General features: G+C 36.8%; 1 protein-coding gene across 2 annotated transcripts in view; it reads right to left on the reverse strand.

The window, feature by feature from the left end:
- Positions 1 to 12,758, reverse strand: part of DOCK11 (dedicator of cytokinesis 11) — a 189,857-nt gene that overhangs the window by 46,663 nt on the left and 130,436 nt on the right. For both annotated transcript variants that reach the window (XM_060002424.1, XM_060002425.1), the window contains 5 exons: positions 11,829 to 11,895; positions 10,433 to 10,480; positions 8,960 to 9,102; positions 7,587 to 7,702; positions 5,269 to 5,406 (listed from right to left, as the gene is read on the reverse strand). In XM_060002424.1, the coding sequence (XP_059858407.1) occupies positions 5,269 to 5,406; positions 7,587 to 7,702; positions 8,960 to 9,102; positions 10,433 to 10,480; positions 11,829 to 11,895 (512 nt within the window). The remainder of the gene's footprint in view (positions 1 to 5,268; positions 5,407 to 7,586; positions 7,703 to 8,959; positions 9,103 to 10,432; positions 10,481 to 11,828; positions 11,896 to 12,758) is intronic.

Raw genomic sequence — 12,758 nt, forward strand, 5'->3', positions numbered from 1 at the left:
TGAATGGATACAAAAACAAGACCCATATATATGCTGTCTACAAGAGACCCACTTTAGACCTAGAGAAACATACAGACTGAAAGTAAGGGGATGGAAAAAGATATTCCATGCAAATGGAAACCAAAAGAAAGCTGGAGTAGCAATTCTCATATCAGACAAAATAGACTTTAAAATAAAGACTATTAGAAGAGACAAAGAAGGACACTACATAATGATCAAGTGATTGATCCAAGAAGAAGATATAACAACTGTAAATATTTATGCACCCAACACAGGAGCACCTCAATACATAAAGCAAATACTAACAGCCATAAAAGGGGAAATCGACAGTAACACATTCATAGTAGGGGACTTTAACACCCCACTCTCACCAATGGACAGATCATCCAAAATGAAAATAAATAAGGAAACACAAGCTTTAAATGATACATTAAACAAGATGGACTTAATCGACATTTATAGGACATTCCATCCAAAAACAACAGAATACACATTTTTCTCAAGTGCTCATGGAACATTCTCCAAGATAGATCATATCTTGGGTCACAAATCAAGCCTTGATAAATTTAAGAAAATTGAAATTGTATCAAGTATCTTTTCCGGCCACAACGCTATGAGACTAGACATCAATTACAGGAAAAGATCTGTAAAAAATACAAACACATGGAGGCTAAATAATACACTACTTAATAACGAAGTGATCACTGAAGAAATCAAAGAGGAAATCAAAAAATACCTAGAAACAAATGACAATAGAGACATGATGACCCAAAGCCTATGGGATGCAGAAAAAGCAGTTCTAAGAGGGAAGTTTATAGCAATACAAGCCCACCTTAAGAAACAGGAAACATCTCGAATAAACAACCTAACCTTGCACCTAAAGCAATTAGAGAAAGAAGAACAAAAAAACCCCAAAGTTAGCAGAAGGAAAGAAATCATAAAAATCAGATCAGAAATAAATGAAAAAGAAATGAAGGAAACGATAGCAAAGATCAATAAAACTAAAAGCTGGTTCTTTGAGAAGATAAACAAAATTGATAAACCATTAAAAAACGGAGAAGACTCAAATCAATAGAATTAGAAATGAAAAAGGAGAAGTAACAACGGACACTGCAGAAATACAAAAGATCATGAGAGATTACTACAAGCAACTCTATGCCAATAAAATGGACAACCTGGAAGAAATGGACAAATTCTTAGACATGCACAACCTGCCAACACTGAATCAGGAAGAAATAGAAAATATGAACAGACCAATCACAAGCACTGAAATTGAAACTGTGATTAAAAATCTTCCAACAAACAAAAGCCCAGGACCAGATGGCTTCACAGGCGAATTCTATCAAACATTTAGAGAAGAGCTAACACCTATCCTTCTCGAACTCTTACAAAAACAGCAGAGGGAGGAACACTCCCAAACTCTCCCAAACTCTTTCTACGAGGCCACCATCACCTTGATACCAAAACCAGACAAGGATGTCACAAAGAAAGGAAACTACAGGCCAATATCACTGATGAACAAAGATGCAAAAATCCTCAACAAAATACTAACAAACAGAATCCAACAGCACATTAAAAGGATCATACACCGTGATCAAGTGGGGTTTATCCCAGGAATGCAAGGATTCTTCAATATACGCATATCAATCAACGTGATACACCATATTAACAAATTGAAGGAGAAAAACCATATGATCATCTCAACAGATGCAGAGAAAGCTTTCGACAAAATTCAACACTCATTTATGATAAAAACCCTGCAGAAGGCAGGCATAGAGGGAACTTTCCTCAACATAATAAAGGCCATATATGACAAACCCACAGCCAACATCGGCCTCAAAGGTGAAAAACTGAAAGCATTTCCACTAAGATCAGGAACAAGACAAGGCTGCCCACTCTCACCACTCTTATTCAACACAGTTTTGGACGTTTTAGTCACAGCAATCAGAGAAGAACAGGAAATAAAAGGAATCCAAACCAGATAAGAAGTAAAGCTGTCACTGTTTGCGGATGACATGATACTATACGTAGAGAATCCTAAAGATGCTACCAGAAAACTACTAGAGCTAATCAATGAATTTGGTAAAGTACCAGGATACAAAACTAATGCACAGAAATCTCTGGCATTCCTATACACTAATGATGAAAAATCTGAAAGTGAAATCAAGAAAACACTCCCATTTACCATTGCAACAAAAAGAATAAAATACCTAGGAATATACCTACCTATGGAGACAAAAGACCTGTATGCAGAAAACTATAAGACACTGATGAAAGAAATTAAAGATGATACAAACAGATGGAGAGATATATCATGTTCTTGGATTGGAAGAATCAACATTGTGAAAATGACTCTACTACCCAAAGCAATCTATAGATTCAATGCAATCCCTATCAAACTACCGCTGGCATTTTTCACAGAACTAGAACAAAAAATGTCACAATTTGTATGGAAACACAAAAGACCCCGAATAGCCAAAGCAATCCTGAGAACAAAAAATGAAGCTGGAGGAATGAGGCTCCCTGACTTCAGCCTATACTACAAAGTTACAGTACTGAAGACAGTACGGTACTGGCACAAAAACAGAAAGATAGATCAATGGAACAGGAGAGAAAGCCTAGAGATAAACCCACGCACATATGGTCACCTTATCTTTGATAAAGGAGGCAGGAATGCACAGTGGAGAAAGGACAGCCTCTTCAATAAGTGGTGCTGGGAAAACTGGACAGCTACATGTAAAAGTATGAGATTAGATCACTCCCTAATCCATACACAAAAATAAGCTCAAAATGGATTAAAGACCTAAATGTAAGGCCAGAAACTATCAAACTCTTAGAGAAAAACATAGGGAGAACACTCTATGACCTAAATCACAGCAAGATCCTTTTTGACCCACCTCCTAGAGAAATGGAAATTAAAACAAAAATAAACAAATGGGACCTAATAAAACTTAAAAGCTTTTGCACAGCAAAGGAAACCATACATAAGACCGAAAGACAACCCTCAGAATGGGAGAAAATATTTGCAAATGAAGCAACCGACAAAGGATTAATCTCCAAAATTTATAAGCAGCTCATGCAGCTCAATAACAAAAAAACAAACAACCCAATCCAAAAATGGGCTGAAGACCTAAACAGACATTTCTCCAAAGAAGATATACGGACTGCCAACAAACACATGAAAGAATGCTCAACATCATTAATCATTAGAGAAATGCAAATCAAAAGTACAATGAGATATCATCTCACACCAGTCAGAATGACCATCATCAAAAAATCTAGAAACAGTAAATGCTGGAGAGGGTGTGGAGAAAAGGGAACACTCTTGCACTGTTGGTGGGAATGTGAATTGGTACAGCCACTGTGGAGAACGGTATGGAGGTTCCTTAAAAAACTACAAATAGAACTACCATATGACCCAGCAATCCCACTACTGGGCATATACCCTGAGAAAACCATAATTCTAAAAGAGTCATGTACCAAAATGCTCATTGCAGCTCTATTTACAATAGCCCGGAGATGGAAACAACCTAAGTGCCCATCATCGGATGAATGGATAAAGAAGATGTGGCACATATATACAATGGAATATTACTCAGCCATAAAAAGAAACGAAATTGAGCTATTTGTAATGAGGTGGATGGACCTAGAGTCTGTCACACAGAGTGAAGTAAGTCAGAAAGAGAAAGACAAATACCGTATGCTAACACATATATATGGAATTTAAGAAAAAAAATGTCATGAAGAACCTAGGGCTAAGGCAGGAATAAAGACACAGACCTACTAGAGAATGGACTTGAGGATATGGGGAGGGGGAAGGGTAAGCTGTGACAAAGCGAGAGAGTGGTATGGACATATATACACTACCAAACGTAAAACAGATAGCTAGGGGGCAGCAGCCGCTTAGCACAGGGAGATCAGCTCGGTGCTTTGTGACCACCTAGAGGGGTGGGATAGGGAGGGTGGGAGGGAGGGAGACGCAAGAGGGAAGAGATATGGGAACATATGTATATGTATAACTGATTCACTTTGTTATAAAGCAGAAACTAACACACCATTGTAAAGCAATTATGCTCCAATAAAGATGTTAAAAAAATTGTATTAAACAATGGCAATTTAGAGCTTCCCTGGTGGCGTAGCGGTTAATAATCTGCCTCTCAATGCAGGGGACACGGGTTCAAGCCCTGGTCCGGGAAGATCCCACATGCCGCGGAGCAACTAAGCCCCTGCGCCACAACTACTGAGCCTGCGCTCTAGAGCCTGCGAGTCACAACTACTGAGCCCACGTGCCACAACTACTGAAGCCCGCACACATGGAGCCCATGTTCCGCAACAAGAGAAGCCACCACAATGAGTAGCCCGCGCACCGCAACAAAGAATAGCCCCCGCTCGCCGCAACTAGAGACAGCCCGCGTGCAGCAACAAAGACCCAACGCAGCCAAAAATTTAAAAATTTTTAAGAAAAAGAACGTCAATTTAAAAATAAACCTTCAAGATCACCTAATTTTTATATCAATTAAACCCTGTAAGTTGCCATACAAATAGTGACAAAAAAGTTTTCCATGCTCAGCTATCCTATTACAAAAATCGGTTAACTGAATTTGTCTTGTTGGAGTTACACATACTAGAGTGGAGGCCTAGACTGTGCCTTTCCCTAATTTTAACTCCATCTTGGTTCCTGATGCTTTTAATTATGTTTAAAAGCTATCAAAACCAGATCAGAAATAAATCTTGCTATCTGTTTCAGTCATATTTATTCCTAAAAGCCTAGTCTGAAGTTTTAGTTTAGATGAGGTAAATGGCCTGAACATTTAGAGCCCACCGATACAATTCACACTGAAAGGAAGGATTCATTCATCTGAACATGTATTGAGTGCCTACAATTTGCAAGGTATCATACAAGGCCCTGGGGTTATAAGACTTGGTCTCTGCTTTCAAAGTGCTTATACACGAGTACCCTCACAGCTTATGTATCTTCAGCATGACAATACTTTAAAAAGAAGCAAAAGAGAAGAAACACTAGCAGTTGGTAATTTTAAAATGATACTCTTCAGAAAGGAATGACAGGACAAAATAAAAAGCACGTGCTGATTTTAGGGAATGCCTGGTCAGGCTCTCTTTACGCATTTTGCTGTTCTAATATTTACAAAGGTAGGATTTAATGGCTTCCTTATCTGAGGTTTGGAGAGGTCTTCGCAATGATCCCTGTTCCCCTTTCCTTCTTGCTATGAAGCAAGGCCACTCGCAGCCACAAAGCTCTGCTCTTACCTTACTAATGAAAGCTCGCAGTGAGGCAAAGACATGTTTCAGCGACACTTCAGATTGCCCATTTTTAAGAAAAGCAAGATGAATATCAAATACTTTTTTCATTAACGGGTTGTGGCCATCATTATTTAAAAGTTGGCTCTACAAAACATGAAAAAAAAATTTGCAGAAATAGTTTATGCCGCTCCCCCTAGAATGAGAGAACAGGCTTTACCAACAACCTGTTTATCAAACCACTGCTTGAAAAGTAACAATAAAAAGTTTAACATAATCTAAAATCATCTGTGCCATCTTTCAACTTGGAAATCTCAAAATACTATATAAACTACATCTATACTTAATTCCATAATTTTAAATAGATGAAAAAAAATCTTTTTCCAGTATAACACAGCAAATACAGAACTAGTATGGGAAGAGTATTTTCTATTAACCTAACCATATTGCTCCTCAATTCAGAAATCAGTAAATTAAAAATGGATACAAGGTAACCAGGCTTTGTATTTCTCTGACAAAGTAATGTAAGAATTAAGGAAAACATCAATTCCATTTTAAAAGTCTATTATCTAATTTGCTTTTAAATGTATGTTTAGTATAAGATATCTTTAGCCACTGGTGACAAATTAAACCCTCTATGAGTAGAGATAATAACAGGGATCACAATTGAACAGACTACGTAAATTGTTTAAATGTTCCTTGCAAATAGAGATATAAGAGAAACAACAAATTGTAGAGAAATATCTATTGGTTTGTGAAACTTTAAAAAAAAAATGCATTGGTTAACACCTCCAGTCCTGCTCTCCTATCCCTCAAGAAACTAACTACCAGGTTACAACTTGGCCAAAAATAACAACAACGAACCAAAACAATATGCAAACCTGTAACAGATTTAATGGTAACCTTGATAGCCAGAATCCCTGAATGGTGTTTGATATTTCTGTTAGTCTACTTCTAATAAGCATGGGGTAGTGGTTAGAAGCATGGACTCTTGTGACAACTGGCCTAGATCAGAATCCTGATTCTGCTAACTAACCACCTATGTGACATTAACTTCCCTGTGAGCCTCAGTTTCCTCATTTTAAAATGGGAAAAATAACAGTATTTATATCACGAAGCTAGTGTGAGGATTAAAGGTGAGTTCACATTTGTACTTTTAAGTTTATTAAGGTATAATTTACATACCACAAAATTTACCTATTTTAAGTACATGATTCAATTATTTTTGGTAAATTTCCAGGGTTTTGCAACCATTACAACCCAATCATTCCCATCATCTCAAAAAGATCCTTGGTGCCCATTTGCAGTCCTCTTTTCCACCTCCAGACCCACGACAAAAAAGTGGGTTAATATTTCTAAAGCACTTAGGATAGTGCCTGACATCTACCAAGAGATGTATGTTAAACAAGTAAGTATTTGGATAGGAGGAAAGAATACAATGCAAACCTTGAGACCAAATGTCTTCCTTACTGGCACAATAAAAAATGAATTTGGGTTGCATATGAATCAGAACTTAATACTTCATAAAGGGATTTTGCAGCCTATTTCTTATTAGTATCTAATTCAGTTTTCCCTGATAAGCCTCTTTGAAAAGCACAGGCCAGGTTTCCATAGTAAATCCAGAGGGCTGAAGCAATTAACTGAATTACTTAGAGAAGGGGGGAAGAAAAGAAAAAAAATCTGTATAACTCAGATGAAAAGCCAGCAAGAGTTTTCACTTTTGAGTTCTCCCACTACTGTTACCCTTCATTATAGTTATACGGTCTTTACTTTTCAAAGCACTCTCACATCCATTATCTCATTTTACACCTTCAACAACCCTGCAAGATAATTGCTTTTAATTTCTTCTTCTTCTTCTTATTTTTTAATCCTAGCAATGATGATTTGTATCGAGAGGCAAGCATCTGAGAGAAACCACCAGGCACCTGACGAGGGAAGCCAGCCAGCCGGTCTGCCTGGACATCATCTGGCTTGACAAGATACCTCATCACAACGGGTGTTTGGATAAACTGACTCAATCATAATTTGGGCTAAAAATGACTGGATATTTTCATAGAAGTGTGAAAGAAAACTGTTTTTTAAACAGGAAAATAAAAGAGAAGGGAAACTCAGGGCAAATTAGTCCAATCCTCTCGTTTTATGGATGTGGCACACGAGTCTCAGCGATTTCCCAGGGTCACACAGGAGCCAAACCAGGTCTGCCATCCAAGTTTCCTGACTGCTCACTGGGGGCTTTTATACTATACTAAGCTTCGTCTGACTAATTAGTTTTTGCATAATATTTTCTTTGCAATGATACCGACTGAGTTCTAACTCTTCATGTTTACCTTGAAGCACTGGGTGAAAAATGATATGGTATCTAGTACTGTTAGGGAAACTTCAGTAGCAGTATTGCCTTCAAGAAGTGCCTGATGGAAAATGTCTGCTTCAGTTGTTGCAGAACCTGGGATTTAAAAACAAAGAAAATTAAAACTGCCCAACACAGAGATTCACATAACGGTTTTGAATGACTTTCTCCTCCGAAGACTCAGAGAGAGAGACAAACACAAAGAAAGCAGGCTTTCAATACCTGCAGACTTAATGAGTTTCACTGTATTTACTCCTTAATCAAATATGCTCTGGGTTAATCAATTCCACTAATTTTTACTTCAGCTCTGTTATCAACAGCTCTGCAACAAATAATTAGGTGCCCCCTTCTTTGGAGACAAGATTTCAGTGATGAACTATGGTGATGTAACCAGGAAATAACGCAGGAGGCATTTTAGGCTGTGCTGTTAATTATGTGTGCAAAAATGAGAAACTCATAGAAATGCAGCTACATTACATACGGTGGCGCCCTATGGCCAGATGTTTTCAATGATGCCAATGGTATGAGACGTTTCTAAATCAGGAGGAAAACAAAGCATCTGGGCCAACTGAAATACATAGGTTCATTATACTGATATTTTTACAAGTGACAAAGAGCAAAGCTGAAGGCTGTAAGACTTGCATTTTTTTAAAGGTCTTGACTCTATTAGCTCAGGTCCATCTGCTCAAGACATTTGCTTTTATTATTAGCCCTATCGCAAAGCCAGTTCTGCTGGCTTCCTTTTATGCAATCCCCAAAGGACTGTGTGGAAATGAACGTTTACCTCACTCTTTGACTTTTTTATTAATATTTGTTTCTCAGAGGATAGCTTCCATTTATATAACCCTGTAGCTTCCTCCTTGTCCTATTCGACTTGTCAGTACTTCAACCTGTGTGAAATACATCTTTGTCAAAATACTATTTACAGTTCTTTGATTTCTGCGGTCAGCTCAGCATGGATAATCCCTTAAGATCACTGAATGAACAATAGTAACTCTAAACAAATATTATACATACTATTATATCAAGATGCCGTTATTTGCATTAAAGTAGGAATAAAGGATATCGAATGTAAAATAATATAAGAACAATAATTCAAAGGGAAAATTAACTTCCTTGATATTGAACTAAGAAAAAAACCCATCATTACCTAAAATTGCTGAAAAATCCATGCATATCTTATCATATATTCACATATGATGAAATGACTGTTCATAAACAGAGATATGCAATTGTATCTATGTATGGGAAATGATTACCAATTGTATTGGAAATTTAAGCCAGTACTTCTTTAAGATTAAATAGTATTAATATCTGTTTCAAATGGGTACCCTACACACATTTTTCACTTACTGTGATTAAGTGTAAATGAACTTTCCAGGCTACTAAGATGCTGAAGCCGGGCCTGCATTATTCCCGATCTGTTTCGAAGAGCTGGCATGGTTTGCGATTTTCGGTCTATTCCGAAGTGTTTTGACATCCAGGCATCATGCACCCTAAAATAAATGTTAAAGTTAGGAAATGGAGCACTCTGAGAATACATCTCAACGTTAGATTTTTTAAACTAATAAATGACGAGGTTTCCACATAAACACTGTGTTATGCTCAGTATTTACTTGGCTTCAATGAGGCATCACTGGAAATTGTATGAAGCTTAATGTATATTATAATAGTTTATACTATACGAATACAAGTAAGGAATTTAGAGGGAGTTTCTTACTTCCCTTCTTCTTCTCAAAAATATCAGAGTGAAGTGGACAACACTCCAGTAAGATCCAGTCTTCTCTCAGGAGGTAAGGAAAGGCAAGAGTCAGAGAAAACAGTGAGAGGGATACTAGGAGTTGACGTAAGGTGGAAGAACTCCTGGCGTTAGATGTTTAAGAATGAGTGCCTATCTAATCTGTTTCTGGACCCAAGTTAAACTTGGAGCAGAAATTTTTACTCTATAAACATGTCTGTTTGCACATTTTTCTTTGTTTTCCTTTAATTTTAAGGTTCCATTAAAAAAAAATTACAACCGGGTAATACAGGAACTAAGGAAGAAAAGGAGTTTGTCTATCCTCTAATAAACATAGAGGGCGGGTCAGCAGAATCTTAGAGGTTAAGGTTCATGGTGGTAGTTACCATACTAGGTCTAAACCAGTTCCCAGTGCTGGGAAGACAGTGGAAATCATCCCTTGAATTATTAGGATGTTCCAGAGACTCAGCAATAAACCCCATCCAAACAGCCTCTTTAGTTTTTGGAAGTGCCATGGAATTTACTTAGAAAAAGAATTCTATCTGAATTCCTTTAATGACTAACTCTACCCCTGAAATATATCTTATTGAAATAAGTAATCTTTTCCTTACAGTTCCTCAAACATTTCCTTAAGTATTTATTTCACTAAGACTTACACAGCAAAAAGAAGAAATAAATAATATATAGTGCATGTCCCAATTGCTGTCGGGGATTTCTATTCACGTTAGTAACTGAGGTGAGTACTGACAGGTTGTAGATAAAAGTACAGATCTTACAGTTGTCCTCACTTTACGATTTCCTGCCTTCCCCTTGATCTAGCCCTTTCTCACATCCTTCAGAAGAGACAAGCATCTGTTCTAGGATTAGAGCAGAAACTCTGCATATCAGTCTAACGATTACCCTCTGGAAAACTTTAAAAATGTTCACATCAGATTAATTTCAACTTTGAGTTGACACGCATTAACTAAATCATGGGTATCTTAATGTCAACTCAAAATGAATCATCTAGGTTATACATGGCATAATTAAGGCTGCCCTCTGTTGGAAGAGAAGAAAAAAAGTGGAAATTGCAGTGCTATGGGAATTACCTTGCTATGTTTCTTTTCCCCATATATCTAAAGTGAAACAAACATACTCTAGAAAGAAAAACAATAGCATGTTAGTAAGATATTACCATACTTTGCATTTTAACAAGTAATATTTGAAAATTCATGTGTCACAAAGAACGACCCATTTAAAATCATATTACAATAATGTTTCGGTATACAAAAATAAATATGCAAATAACTACTTGCCATATTATATCTTTCTACATTTATCTGCTACAATTACATCAACACCAAAAAGCTCCATGTCGTCATATACAATTCTAATGACGTATTTTTTTTTAAAAACCGTCAATGCAAATCATCCCTTGTACTTTATAGTGTGTACCACACCAAAGGTCTCTAGCACAGTCAGTAACACCTAAAAAGGTTCTTAAGCAATTGGGGCAATTGCTATATTTTTTATAATGGCATTAAAATACTTTCTAGTATGGAAAATCTCAAACACATACAAAAGTAAAGAGGACAGCAAACCAAATCCCACATACCCAGCACCCACCAGCTTCAACAATTATCAGCTCATGGCCATTCTTAACTTATACCCCAAACAGGTCCCATGCTCTCCCTCCACACTCCCTACCGCCTTTATTTTTTTAAAGTAAATCCCCAACATCATATATTTTCATTAGTAAACATTTCAATATAATTAGAGTAGTTTCTTTAATCATAACTTTTATTTGCTGACATTTTCTGCAAAATTTTGAAAGACTTTACTAAGTTTTTATGCATAGATTACCCTCTTTGTGTTTTGGTAGACACACACGGTATCATATATGTGTACTATTTATTTAGAAATTTCTTACATTTCATTCTAATTTTTCTTTTAGCTTTCAATAATGACGTAAAAATAGCTCAGCATACAATATAGGACAATTTCCAACCTCCACCTAGGAAAAAGGCTAGATTTTTTTCCCTAAGGACCTTGCAATGGAGATATATATATATATGGAAATATATATATATATGCATTTCTGAAGTGAGTAGAATTACTCAGCTCTACATAAGAGTACAAATTCTAAATTCCAACATTTAAGCTGCTCCATTAAGCCAGCATCTGCTCTAAATGAATGATTTAGGACAGCTGATGCCACTTCCAGTTTTCCAGATCACAGAAAGACTCCTGATGGTCTGCAAGGATGCACTATTATTAGCTAGAGTTTTCTATAATATCACAAGTATTTCATTTCCATGTTTTTCTTCTATCTATGTGTTAAGAACCTGTACATCAGCTTCTAAACTATCAAAATAGTTTAACATTTCCTACATTATTAACAAATATGCTGTTGAAAACAGAAAGGGGGTAATATTTTATTATGTATAAAAATTAAGCTCCCAAAAATAAGAGGAAATTTTATGAAAATAAGTTAATATAACTTACTCTAGAAGTATAAGGATGTTTATGAGCTCCTGAGGAGATACTTTGTTCCAGTAAGTTAAGAGTGTATCTGAAAATGGAATGAATAAAGTGTTACGTCTTGAGATAGCATAGATCTTACAGCAAATAGCGCAGTGAACTCCAAAGTACCAATAACTTAGTTTCAGCAACCATTAACTCACAGCCAATTCTGTCTCATCTATATCCTCTCCTCCTATCTCATCTCACTGCCCAATACCCACACTGTATTCTTTTAAATTAATCCCAAATATACCTTTTAATCTGTAATTATTTCAACTTCAACAATTATTTTTATGTATTTTATAAACGTTCTTTTGGATGGCTTATCATCCCTGAAGACAGAGGAAGGGAAGTAGACCTCGGATTTTTAATAAGCTTCCTAAAATTTTATGCAAGATGGTGCGTTTAAGTACACTTTTCGGAAGGTAGGGTCAAGCACCTTCGCCTGCTACTCAAAGGGCTCTGCGAACCAAACAGTCTGAGAACCTTAAACTTTAGAGGAAGAGACTGATAACTTTCTTTTTCCTCTTTGCCTTCGGATTATCAACCTTGAAGTCCTGGCAATATACAAACATACAGACACATTAATGGAACAACTATTTCAGATATAAATGTCCCTTAAACCTATCATATATACTTCTCTTTGGAGCTGTTCCTTTTTTTTTTTTTTTTACTTCAAAAACACTCATGGAGACGTTTTTAAAAAGAAAAATATTGCCCTCACTTAACTTTCCATTCCTTTCTTATCCTGTTCAGATATAGCTAATGGTGTCAGCAGGTCCACTTCCAAATTTAAAAACCTGGTAGGGATCGCAAAAGTAGGCAATGACGGGGCTTCCCTGCTGGCGCAGTGGTTGAGGGTCCGCCTGCCGATGCAAGGGACGCGGGCTCGTGTCCCGGTCCGGGAAGATC

Source organism: Delphinus delphis, chromosome X (genome assembly GCF_949987515.2).
Source record: "Delphinus delphis chromosome X, mDelDel1.2, whole genome shotgun sequence".
Lineage (NCBI taxonomy): Eukaryota > Metazoa > Chordata > Mammalia > Artiodactyla > Delphinidae > Delphinus > Delphinus delphis.